At 33.0% G+C, this 13,976-nt stretch overlaps 1 protein-coding gene across 13 annotated transcripts in view; it reads right to left on the reverse strand.

Annotated features, from left to right (window-relative positions):
• Positions 1-1,271: 1,271 nt before the first annotated feature.
• Positions 1,272-13,976, reverse strand: part of LOC108361961 (uncharacterized) — a 93,755-nt gene continuing 81,050 nt past the window's right edge. For 11 of the 13 annotated variants that reach the window (XM_017614766.1, XM_017614762.1, XM_017614763.1 and 8 more), the window contains 2 exons: positions 1,752-1,850; positions 1,272-1,685 (listed from right to left, as the gene is read on the reverse strand). In XM_017614766.1, coding sequence (XP_017470255.1) covers positions 1,630-1,685; positions 1,752-1,850 — 155 coding nt within the window. In that variant the 3' untranslated portion in view covers positions 1,272-1,629. Of the gene's footprint in view, positions 1,686-1,751; positions 2,061-13,976 lie in introns of those variants that run through there. The other 2 variants (XM_017614771.1, XM_017614769.1) reach the window with 1 other exon arrangement.

Genomic DNA, 13,976 nt, shown 5'->3' on the forward strand with positions numbered 1-13,976 from the left:
GTTACGGTTATGGCAATGGTTATGGTTATGGCATTATGGTATGTCACAACTAATTTAAGCTTTAGTCGTTAGCATGATTCACTAATACAAGGTTGGATAAATATTGACATTTGTGTTAATCGACTGCCTTGTAAGGTTGCATTTGAGAAGGAAAGAGATGCGGGTAACAATTGTATCCCCTTTTGTGAAAAGGTAGTAAGAAAAGTAGTCTGGTAGTGCTGAAATGCGTTTTTATATAAGAATTTAATTAAATATATAAGGAAGATTCCACTGATCTACACAATATACACTGAATTAACTTTTTATGGCCATATAGATATTAAAAATAAAATAAATGAATATTCACATAAAATTCTCACCTAAGAAAATTTTTATCGACAAATATTCCCAAATATTCAAAATAAACCATGGTTTCATTGAAATTCCAGTATATATTAAACAAAAAAACAAAATTAATGGAATTCAAACAAATCGTTTATTCAAAGGGACTTATGAAGAAATATACAAATTACAAACAAAAAGAAAAACATTATAGGGTTGGTCGAATGAATGGCCATCCTAGTCACCAGTTCCGAGTCTATTCGATTTTTGAGTATGAGGCCTTATGTTGGACAGAAGGGATAGTATAAGGGACTCACAGTGGAGAAAATTACCGTATGGTTACAGAAGATATGGAATAAATTAACTGACGAAGACCTGCCTGCCAAATGAACTTTTCTTTCAAAGTTTACACTGTTGGAAAATGTAAATCGGGATTAAAATTTAAAAACTAATTAATACAACTAAAGTAAAATCTGCGAAAAATTAACAATAAAATACTTTTTTCGCAAAATCTATATAGGACCCTTTTATTTCTCAAAAAACCCTTAAAAATTATTATATTTCTTGCATTTAAGGATTACATAATCAATATCTTAAATTGAATTACGTTTGGTTTTTTAAAAAATTAAAATTTTTTAGTAAGGTTTTTTCCTATTTTCTCCAATAAGTCTTGTTAATCATTATATTTGTTACATTTAAAAATTGTCATTAACAGCTTAACTTGAATTACATTTAGTTTTTTAAAAATGTAAATTTTTGGTAATGTTTTCAACTATTTTCTCCAATCAGTCTTGTTACTCATTATATTGGTGGCATTTAAAAGTTAGATCTTGAGTATCCTAATTTAGTTACATTTGGTTATTTAAAAATCTAATTTTTTTGAATGTTTTTTACTTTTTTCTCCAATCAGTCTTGTAAATCATTATATTGGTTAAACTTTAAAAATAAGTCTTCAATATCGCAATTTAATTACATTTGATTTTTTTAAAATGTAAATTGGTAATGTTTTCTACTATTTTCTGCAATCAATCTTGTGAATGATTATATTTGTTACATCTAAAAATTATATCATTAACAGCTTAATTAATTAGTAAAAATAAAGGACAATTGATCTAAACGTGTAATTGCCTCGTTACCTCAGAAACCTAGTAAACTTGCTTAATTTTATTTACGAGATTACGAGGTATTTCTAATTAACTACTACGGAGTTTACAACTATAACAGCAAAACGAGACTTAGCACTTCATAGAACCTTATTAATTCAGTGATAGTTGAAATCAGCATGAAGAGGTCTATCGAAGCACTTCTTCAAAAGAGTAAATCCCTGCACCAGCGAATGTGGACGGACACACAAATGTCCTGACCTGCACAAGAAAACATCTTTATTAATATGTCTTTCCCCTTTCGCTTTTATGGAGTGGTATACTTACTTGTAAATATGCAAAGGCTGCACCTAACCAACCCAAAAGGCTGCAGTGGTAAAAATACATGCACCAGCAAACGTGTACGGACACCCAAATGATCCTGACCTGCACAAGAAAATATGTTTATTAATATTTGTACTTTCACATTTATTTGTAAGTATGCAACGGCTGCACTTGACCAAAGTAGTTCCGAGTGGACTGCATTACCCATACGTGGACGGACCCACAGGGATTCTAGCACGCAAAACTTACTTGCAACGGCTGCACTTGTAAAACGCTACTTTTTGAATACTAATTATGAATAACTCCGATACCCTGCAAATAAATATGTAAATTATTGTTTTAATTCAAAATATTTGCATTATTTTTGATTTTTTTGGCATATTTACTTGAATTTGAGCAATAAGAAAATGAATTTCCACGAAACAATCGATGAAAATATGGGCAGTGTTGCCTGTTAAACTTTTTATACGAAGACAATATTTCTCCTTGTATTTTAGTAGTAGTTTCTATAAATCAAAAAAGAAAGCAACACAGGCTTAGGCAGAATGAGGGAGCGAGACAACTGCCAGGATATCGAACCTTCTATTATTGAATCATGGTAGACCAAACAGCGTGCGTTCATATATGTAGCTATAAGCAGGGACAAAACGATACTAGTAAATACAAGTACATACTCGATACTTTTCGCCCGAGTAATTTTGGTATCGATACTTGCGAACCGAGTACTGAGTAGGTATCGGAAGAAAGTACTTACATCGAGACGCGATACAGTGACAATTTTATTCGCGTATTTTTATTTTTTAATCAAATTTTTATTGTTTATTGTTAATAGTTAAAAAATTTTGGCAGCTTAGTTGACAATGAAAAGAAAGTCCTGCAAAGAAAAACCTATTGTCATCTCTATAACATATCACTAGCTTAAAGTGAAAAGTTACTAAGTCCACTTTTTGTGAAAACTTATATTTGGATATAGGAAGCAAGGCGAATTAAAAACGCAACGTCTCCAAAAGGATTAACTAACGTGCTTGTTTTATTTCTACCCGTTTGTATCCAATTAAAGTCAAATTCACTAAGTCCAAGAGAGGCACAGAAAAATCGGCGAACTCTCAAAAAATTCTAAATCTTTTAATTTGCAACGGAATCTTCTGCAATATTCTTGAAGGAAATGTTTTGAAAAGTTTTTTCCTCCACTATAAATTTTCTACAAATGGACTTAGCAATTTTTCACTGTAAGCTAGCGATATGAATGCCTACAATACGATATAAATTTGCCCTCCAAAAATTGTCAAAATGATTACTTCTTTCAGAAATATACCATAGTTAAGTACTTTGCAAAACTGNACTATAAATTTTCTACAAATGGACTTAGCAATTTTTCACTGTAAGCTAGCGATATGAATGCCTACAATACGATATAAATTTGCCCTCCAAAAATTGTCAAAATGATTACTTCTTTCAGAAATATACCATAGTTAAGTACTTTGCAAAACTGATGTTGAACAGTGTTGTAATAGAGATAACTTTTAGTAATTAATTAATCCCAACGGCTTTTTACCCACCATTCCCGCCCAACCGACACGAGGGGCGCAGTCCGCATGACGTACGGAACCTTTTTTTTTTTTTNCAACTAACCACGTTGTTCAGATCCGCTTGTAACAAAGACCTTTCTTCGATAGAGGACAATGTTTTAAAAAGTTTCACATCATCGGCATACATTAAAATTTTTGAATGTTTTATTATAGAAGAAATATCATTAATGAATATCAGGAACAGAATCGGACCAAGGTGGCTTCCCTGAGGAACTCCTGAAGAAACTTTAATGATGTTGGAAGAACAATTATTAACAATAACTCTTTGTGTTCTATCAGAGAGGTAATATGAGATCCATTGAAGAAGACTGGGCTGAAAGCCGATTAGTAGTAATAAATAACTAATTTGTATGAATTAAATTATAAAATAATTATTTTTGATCTCAATCGCTTTCTCTTTGTACAAAATAAATATTTATGTATAACAAATAAAATACGTATTTAAAAAAGATGAAAATTATGTTAACAAAAATCTGTGAACTTTTTTAAAAATAACTTATAGGACTTTGCACTTGTATTTTGGGAGGCCATCCTAAAAAAACATGTTTTAAAACTTAAAGTTTTTCTTAAAAATTCGCCTAAAGTCAAAAATAATTGTCACATCAGTTATTTTGACATAAATTCATAGATATGTGATAGTATTTTTTATACAACCAATTCTTATAGTTACAAATATCGATATAAGTAGGTATCGATACTTTTAGCCCGATACTTAGTAGGTATCGATACTTTCTTTCGATGCTAGTTCCAAGTACAGGTATCGATACTTCCATGGTATCGTTTTATCCCTAGCTATAAGTGGCATCGATGCCTTCGCGAACGTTCACTGCTGTCGTTCTCGTTCACAAGTGAAATATTCTATGTGAAGGCAATTTTGTTAATTGAATAAGATTTCCACCTTCATTCGATTTTCAAAAATGAGGTGCAAATGAAAGCGCTTGGCCTCTAGATATTTTTTGAATAGGATTGCCAACTTGAAAAAAATTATAAAATCTGCACGGTTCGTTGGATTAAAAAAATAGGGTGTTGTAGCACATATTAACTGTAGCACACCTACTGTAACATATGTATCTCAATTGTAACACACTTGTAACTGTAGTAGCTTTAGGTAAAGAACTTATAAATGTAACATACAAAGAATTTTTCATTCATAAATATACTGACAAAGAATAAAGAAGAAAAAGAGCTTTCCTGCAAAATTAAAATTATTTTAATTGAAGAAAGAATACTACAATAATCAGAAGCGGTATGGACACACCTTTCAACGAAGTTTTGGATGTTTTAAAAACATATACCGTTGCGCAGCTGAAAACATGGCTGCGAAAGCTTGGGGAGGAGAACAGCGGCACCAAAAACGAACTGGTGCTCCGTTTGGTCAGTTTGCATAATCGAGGTGATTTTCTGCTACCTGAACGCAACTGCGAAACCAGTAGTGTAAATAATCGAGCATGTGCTTCAATTGGCGAAATTTTTGAAGCAGGCGGTATCGGTGGTAATACCTGCTGCTGGTAAAAGCTGCTTTAGTTGATAACGACATACGGGGCGTCGACGTGTATGGTGGCGACGAGGCGAGCGTCGGCAGACATGGGCAGTTGATGAATTGTAATGGTGAAAGTAGTCAAAACGAGTACAGCGGGGCAAATACAAGGCAGAACGGAAACGGAAAGCGAATGGATATTCAAGCAAATGAGTGGGAACTATTGAAAAAGGAATTAGAAATAATGAAACGAGAAAATGAAATGCAAAAAAGAGAGAACGAGTTACTTAAAAGAGAAAATGAGATGCTGACAACAATTAATAAACTACAAAACTCTAATGACTATGAAATATGCACTAGTTCAGGCACTGGTTTTACTAGTATGAAGAATTTTATGCTGGCAAAAGAAATAATACCAGACTTTACTGGCAACGGTGGCTATTTTCAGCAGTGGGAAGCTCAGCTGAAAAGTGTACAAACCGCATACGATTTATATGAAAACAATACGAAGGCTCTCATTTCAATTAAATTAAAAGGTCGAGCTTTAAAGTGGTTTTATTCGCGATCTGATATAATGTCAATGAGTGTTGCAAATTTACTGGGGGAAATGCGGATGTTATTTAAACATCGCTCAAGCCGACTAGCTTTAATGAAGGAATTCGAAGGAAGAAAGTGGCATTCTAATGAATCGTTCCAGGAATATTTCAATGAAAAGTTAATATTATCAAATAAAATTTTGATGAATGAGGCCGACTTATTAGAACACATTATTGAAGTAATTCCTGATTATTTTTTACGTTCGCAAGCGAAAATACAGCGGTTCAGTAATAAACAAAGCTTGCTCGAAGCTTTTCAAGGAGTTAAGTTCATGAAGGTCGGTAGTAGTGCAACGATAAAGCGGTTCAGCAATCAAAATCGAAGACGTGTTTCAATTGCAATTCGCTAGGTCATGTAGCAACTGAATGTCGCAAACCGAAACGTGAAAAAGGAGCATGCCACGTATGTGCACAATTAGGACACTATGCTGCTGAATGCCCAAAAAGGAAGGTTCATCACGTTGGGGAGCAAGATGATGACAATTGTGAGGATTATGTAAGGTACATTGAATATTGTTTTATAAAAGGTAGTTATAAGTTTCATTCAACATTAGGTACTCTAATTGACACTGGCAGTGCAATAAGTTTAATTCGCCAACAGCTCGTGCCCAATGTTCTTATAAGAAACTATAAATCTGAATTTAAGTTTTTCGGTATTAATAAATGCCAACTTAAAATGATTGGCCAATTAAAATGTATAATTTTATACAACAATAGTAAAGTAGAGTTGAGTTTGTATGTTGTTCCAGATGAAACTATGTCATATTCTGTAATTTTAGGTAGGGATTACTTGAACTTAGCTAAATATAAACTTAAAAATGAAATGAGTAGGATCATGGATGATGATAGTACTAGCTTTGAGAAAGAATTTTGCAGTTTAATGAAAATTGGTTTAGATAAGAAGGAGTCATTTATTGATAATAATGAAATAAGTTGTGGAACTAAAAGAAGAAAGTTTGGGGCAGTTCGAATTTTGTAGAATGCCATTTGCAGGGATTAAAGTTTCGTATTGTGACTGATTGTAATTCTTTGACGCTTACATTAAACAAACGAGAAGTAAATCCTAGGATCGCCAGATGGGCTCTGGAACTAGAAAATTTTGATTACAATTTAGAGCATCGAAATGGTTCAAAGATGCAACATGTGGATCATTAAGTAGAATTTCAAATGTGCTAGTTTTGAACAGAACTTATCGAATTTCCAGAACAGAGATCAAGTTATAACACGGATTCGGGAAGAGTTGGAGAAAAAGGATAGTAAAGTATTCTAAATGAGGAACGGACTTGTGTATCGAAAGGTTGGAAAGGAAATTTTATTTTATGTTCCAAAGGAGATGGAAGAAAATATATTACGCATATATCACGATGAAATGGGTCATTTAGGATGTGATAAAGTGTTGCATTCAATATCAAAAACTTATTGGATCCCTGATGCTAAGAAGAAAATTAAAGCTCATATTGACAATTGTCTAAAATGTATTACGTTTGCTGCAAAGCAGGGACGACACGAGGGGTTTTTGCATAATATTCCAAAAGGAAATGTACCTTTTGACACCATACACATTGACCACTTTGGTCCCATATCGTTAGAGGACTGTAAAAAAAATATATATATTTTAGTTGTGGATGATTTTACAAATTTTTTTAAGCTTTTTCCGACACGAACTGCTGGATCCAATGAAGTTATAAGTTGCCTTAAGTTATATTTCAATACTTTGGCCGACCCAAAATTTTAGTTTCAGATAGAGGAAGTGCATTTACTTCAAACGAATTTCAATTATTTTTAAATTCGAATGTAAAACATATAAAAATAGCTACGGGGTCTCCACAAGCAAATGGACAAGTGGAAAGAATTAATCGCACTTTGGCACCAATTGCCAAAATTACTAATGCTGGGGTGATTTATAGCTTTGATAAAATTTTGCCGAACATAGAGTTCGTTTTAAATAACTCGCATCATCGAAGCATTGGTACAACACCAGGTATATTATTATGTGGTGTGCCACAGAAAGGGCCCGTAATAGACTTTTTGAAAGAAAAGTTGGAGGAGTTTTGTTTGCATGAGGAGGAGCGAGATTTGGAAAAAACCCGTTCTAACGCAACGGAAAATATAAGAAAATGTCAAGACTATAATAAGATTCAAAAAGATCGTAATAGGATTTCCAAGACATATAATGAAGGAGATTTTGTGGTTGTTAGGAATTTTGTTAGTAGTCCTGGGGTGTGTAAGAAAATTGCTCCAAAATACAAAGGACCGTATAGAGTGGCAAAAGTTTTACCAAAGGATCGTTATCTGATAACAGATATAGAAGGTTTTCAGATCAGTCAGATTCCATATGAGGGGGTATGGGAAGCGGCAAACATGAGATCGTTGGTAGTAAATAAAGATTAGGAGGCAATAGGGGCGATATTAACTGTAGCACACCTACTGTAACATATGTATCTCAATTGTAACACACTTGTAACTGTAGTAGGTTTAGGTAAAGAACTCATAAATGTAACATACAAAGAATTATTCATTCATAAATATACTGACAAAGAATAAAGAAGAAAAAGAACTTTCCTGCAAAATTAAAATGATTTTAATTGAAGAAAGAATACTACAGTGTCAAATGAAGGGGCTGGGCCTGAGTATGTACAATAAGGATTTATTTTTTGAATAGAGTTGCCGCCTCTACAAAGTTATGATATTTACATCCTTTGCATGATATTCAAAAATGAGGGGACAAATGAAAGGCCTTGGCCTTTAGATATTAAATAAGTTTTTATTTTTTCGAATAGGATTGCCACCTTTTTAAAAATGATAAAATCTGCACGGTTCGTTGGATTAAAAAAATAAGGCGTCAAATGAAAGGGCTGGGCCTGAAGACGTACAATAAGTATTTATTTTTTAAATGGAGTTTCCGCCTGTCTACAAAAGTATAATATTTACATCCTTCGCATGATTTGGCTTGGCCTCTAGATTTGAAATAAGTTTTTATTTTTTTGAATAGGGTTTCCACCTGTCTAAAAAATTTTCATATTTACATTGTTCACCCGATTTTCAATAGTGAGGTGTCAACGAAGAGGCTATCTAAGAGGAATCTAAAGATGTGCAAGAAGGATTCTTTTTTTAACAGGGTTACTATATTTTAATAAATTTTAAAATCTGGACCATTCGTTGGATTAAAAAAAAATTAGGTGTCAAATGAAAGGGTTAGGCTTCTATATGTAAAACATGGTTTAATTTTTTTGAATATTTTTTGAAATTTCGTATTAAAGTACTATTTATTTCGGCACTTACATTTATGTATTGGTAAATATGTATGTAAGTATGTATGTACATGAAAATACTTAAATTAAAACTGATAAAGATAATTCATATTCTATGTACATATGTATGTATATTTATTTAATTCTGCACTTAAATTTGTATATGAATATATATACATATATATATGTATGTATGGTAATAAAAACTGATTAAAACCAAATAGTTTTGCTTAGTTGAAACTATATTTTACATATAGAGGCATAACCCTTTCATTTGACACCTAATTTTTGTTTAATCCAACAAACGGTTCAGATTTTAAAATTTATAAAAAATATTGTAACCCTGTTCAAAAAAAGAACCCTTCTTGCACATCTTTAGATTCCTCTTAGATAGCCTCTTCTATTACAAGTTTTTAGACAGGTGGAAAAAATAAAAACTTATTTCATATCTAGAAGCCAAGCCCTTTCGTTTGACACCTCATTTCTGAAAATCATGCGAAGGATGTAAATATTATACTTTTGTAGACAGGCGGAAACTCAAAAAATAAATCCTTATTGTATGTCTTCAGGCCCAGCCCTTTCATTTGACGCCTTATTTTTTTTCAAACCGTAAAAAAAAATAAAAACTTATTTAATACCTAGAGGCCGAGGCCTTCTAAGTGCTATGCAGACACAAAAAAATTTATTGTTATTTTCTATAATCTTTTATGTATTTTAATTTTAATTTTAAAGCTTGTTTGAATTTCTCAAAGCTTTTGTTATTCAGGATCTGAAGAAAATAAATAAATTATGCAATTATGTGAATTATGTAATTTTTTTTAATACCAGACTAGTTCTCAATTAAAAGATACATTTGTTATTTATCTTTTCGTTTAGTCGTAATTTTAAATTGTTTTTAAATGTCAAGTTTTACCTAATTCAAAAATTAATGTATATTTTTTTTAACTTCTATTTGAAATTAACGAAATTATCTTTTAATATTCAGGGTACTCGAAGCACGTTAGCTTTTTTGCTCAGAAATCCACATTTAAAATATCTCAAAAAAAATTAATATACATAATAAATTTTACCAACTTTTCTGTTACTTAGGGCCATTAACTTTCTTTCTATTTTTTATGTTTCTATGTTGTTCAGCTCTAGAAAATATATATATAACGAAGTTTTTATAATAAATAGTACAAAACAGAAATTTTTCTCCGCGCATTACCACCAACATATTCTCATTGTTATGTAGCATAGCTAATACATTCTTATTTTTAGACTTTTCTCTTTTTGGCTAGCACTGATTTAAAGCATTTTTTTATGTTTATTTGACCCCAAAACGTTTCAATATTTTCAATCACAATTTAAAAGCTGCCACCGCATACATACATAAATATTTCCTCTTCAAGATGTATCAAAATTTGTACTACGCGAAAAATTTAAGTATCTCGCGAAATGAGCGAAAAAATTAAGTATCTTCCGAAAATTTGCACAAACACGCAACACTTTTGAAGTATATGTGTTGGTGAGCACAAGAGAACCGCTCCGCATGAGCAACCCAGTAGGAAATTACGAGAAGTGAAACTAAATTTTTAACTCATCGGGCTCTAATAAAATCATAACTCCTAAAAGTTCTAAATACACTTTTTGATTGATATGATGGATTTCATCGAATTCAACTCCCCACATCGTTTTATGAAAAAAGATATCGCTCACGACTTTTTCCATTTCAGTGAGATTTTTCTTACGTCTTTTTGCATTTCAGGTGGCGATATGTACATATATGTGCATAGCTCATTTAGTAGAAAAGTGACGTGATCCAAAAAAAGCAAAAAATCGAGCTAAGTATGCAAAAATTAACGTTACTTATTTCTTATGACTATGTGTAAAAATTGCATAGCATAACTATTACCTGAGGGTCAATTCCCGTTCTGCGTTATCGTGAAGTGATAAAAATAACACCTTTACACCGCATTTATTCCGGTATTAATTTTATACTTTGCAGTTCACTTCACGATAACGCAGAATGGGAAGTGACCCTCAGTAGTCATTAGAACAAGATGTGTATTAATTTTTCCCCTGGGAGTATATACTTTAATGTCGTTTTCCTCGAGTTTTTAGTTTTTTGAGTTATGACAGTATTGAAGTAATGGAGTGATATATACATATGTACATAAAAACTCAAATAAAAGATTCGTTTGGATTCACCCGTATCAATATCTATTGAAATTCATGTTCGTCAAAATTTTCCAATGTGAAATGTATTAGAAAAATGTGTTCTAATAGCATATTCCCTAGTTTTTTTAAAGGACGTACAACCCAAAAGGTATCGTATGCCACCAAAAGAATTTTCAATATATGTAAATATGTACATACATATTTCTCGCAAGGCATCTTTGTATTTAAGAAACAAAGCAGAACACCTATCTGCGATGTTGATTCGTTGCTGTCTCGCTAACCACCATGATTCAATAATATAAGGTTGGATAACCTGGCCTGTGTTGCTTTCTTTTTTGATTTATAGAAACTACTACTACAATACAAGGAGAAATATTGACTTCGTATAAAAATTAATATCTTATTGCGCAAATTCAAGTAAGTATGCCAGAAAAATCAAAAATAATGGAAATATTTTGAATTAAAACAATAATTTACATATTTATTTGCAGGATATCGAAGTTATTCATAATTTGTATTCAAAAATAGCGTTTTACAAGAAGTGCACCCGTTGCAAGTAAGTTTTGCGTGCTAGGATCCATGTGTGTCCGTCCTCGTGGACGGTGCAGTCCACTCGGAACTACTTTGGTCAAGTGCAGCCGTTGCATACTTGCAAATAAATGTGAAAGTATAAATATTTATAAATATATTTTCTTGTGCAGGTCGGGATCATTTGGGTGTCCGTCCACGTTTGCTGGTGCATGTATTTTTACCACTGCAGCCTTTTGGGTTAGACAAGTGCAGCTCCTGCATATTTACAAGTAAGTATACCCAGTGTTGCCGTTTTGGTACTTTTAATAAATTTTGGTTATTTTTTTCTTGCCTGTGAAGTTGTTAAGGTCTTTCTCGTTTCGGTTATTTTTTAATATTTACTGTAGTTTTTAATTGACATAGGTCACCTCTCGAGGTTGAGGAGAGTAGCAGCAGCAGTGGCAGCCCCAGCAGTGAAACCAAGTAAAAATATTTGGAATTAATGTATTAATATTACTTACATATGTATTTTGTTTGGTTTGGTCAGATGAACGCATGCCCGACGACAGGAATTTAAGTGTGCTCTGCCCAATCCACAAGAAAGGTGACCCCGCCATTCGCGCCAACTACCGCGGTATCAGCCTTCTAAGCATAGGTTACAAGGTCTTATCGAGCGTATTGTGTGAAAGACTGAAGCCCACCGTCAATGAACTGATTGGGCCTTATCAGTGTGGCTTTAGACCTGGCAAATCCACCATAGACCAGGTATTCACAATACGCCAAATCTTGGAAAAGACCCGCGAGAAAAGGATCGACACTCACCACCTATTTGTCGACTTTAAAGCCGCTTTTGACAGCACTAAAAGGAGTTGCCTATACGCCGCTATGTCTGAATTTGGCATCCCCTCAAAACTCATACGGCTGTGTAAAATGNTCATTTGGCGTTTCCAATTGGCGTCAGTTGGCACAGAAGGGAAACGACTGGCGTACTTTGCTGAACTCGGCCAAAATCGCTTAAGCGGTTAAAGCGCCAAAAAAGAAGAAGAAGAAGATGTATTTTGTTTTATAATATACAGAATACATATATATATATATATACATGATCAGCTAAAGACTACTTCGAATGAATACACACTTAGATAGTACATATCAGTGGCTAAGTGGAAGATCGACCTACCTCGGCAGCCAGTTCGAAAACGCTCTATCTCAAAAAACTTTTCAAGAACGCCCTATTTCAGAATTTAATTGAAAAACACCCTATCTCAAAATTCGGTTCAAAAACGCCCTATCTCACTTCAAAATGCATTGAAAATATGCTGATATAGGTCGTTTTTGAATCGGCAGCTGAAATAGGGCGATTTTGAAACGAATCCTGAAATAGGGCGTTCTTGAAAAGTTCTTTGAGATAGAGCGCTTTCGAACTGGCTGATGAGATAGGTCGATCTTCCACTCAGCCATCGATATATAAATACCTCGTATATGCGGAATCCAATACCACTTCATGTATGTACAATAAAAAAGGGATTTGGTTTTTCTTTTCCCATTACTGCTTACTTTATTAATTTAAGTTAAGATTAATAATAATAATCTTATAGCAAGTGGGTTCAGTGAAAATACCATTCCACAAATTTGAAAAAATCGGTTTTTTGCGCTTTTGTAAAATTTATTTACCATCGTATACGCGGTACTACGTTTGACGTATGCGAGGTATTTCGCGCTGGCGACGATGTAGTTCAATAAGCCCAATTTTTAATTGTTTAATCTTAATCTTAAAATATTTACAATGTGGTTGTTAACGCTGATTAGGTATTTCATTAATTCTTGCAAAGAAGTTGGAAACTGTGTACCTATGTACTTATTTAAAAACGCCATTTAGAGTCTGGTAATGTTTATGAAGATATTAACATTCATACATATGCATCTAATACGGGAAGGCTGATTTTCTAAAATACGTATTTACATATTACAGCCTTAAAAGGATTTATTTTTCAAAAATGCAAATAAAATTGAATTTCTTTGGTTTGTAAACTTTTTCTATACGTACTATATAAAAGAATCTGTGATGACCTGAATTGTTAATCTAATAAAAAAATTGGTTATTTTTCCCTACATTTGGTAACTTTTTCGTCTAATATTGTTTAGAAAGTTCTTTGAGCGGCGGCGGATAAAAGCGAAAGTGGAAACTCCATAAAAGTGAAAGTGGAAATATTAATAATTATTTTTTCTTGTGCAGGTCAGGATTATTTGTTTGTCCGTCCGCATTCGCTGGCGCAGGGATTTTTACTACTTTTGTTTAGTTAAGTGCAGCCTTTGCATATTTACAAGTAAGTATACCACTCCATAAAAGCGAAAGTGCAAATATTAATAAAGATATTTTCTTGTGCAGGTCAGGATTATTTGTGTGTCCGTCCACATTCGCTGGTGCAGGGATTTACTCTTTTTTGAAGACGGTGTGCGATATACTGGTGTTTTTTGTATGTAAGCTTTAATTAGTGAAAAAAGTCTAGAGTACTAACCGTTGATCGACCACGCGACGAACTGGAACAATTTATAGCCCAAAATCAGAGGTAACAAATTCTGATAGGATGCGACGCAAATGCGATACACACTATCTGGGGGAGTTCCACGATAAACAGCAGCACTTT

Source organism: Rhagoletis zephyria, unplaced genomic scaffold (assembly GCF_001687245.7).
Source record: "Rhagoletis zephyria isolate East Lansing unplaced genomic scaffold, Rhagoletis_zephyria_1.1 Rzeph_scaffold_00891, whole genome shotgun sequence".
NCBI classification, from domain to species: Eukaryota; Metazoa; Arthropoda; class Insecta; order Diptera; family Tephritidae; genus Rhagoletis; species Rhagoletis zephyria.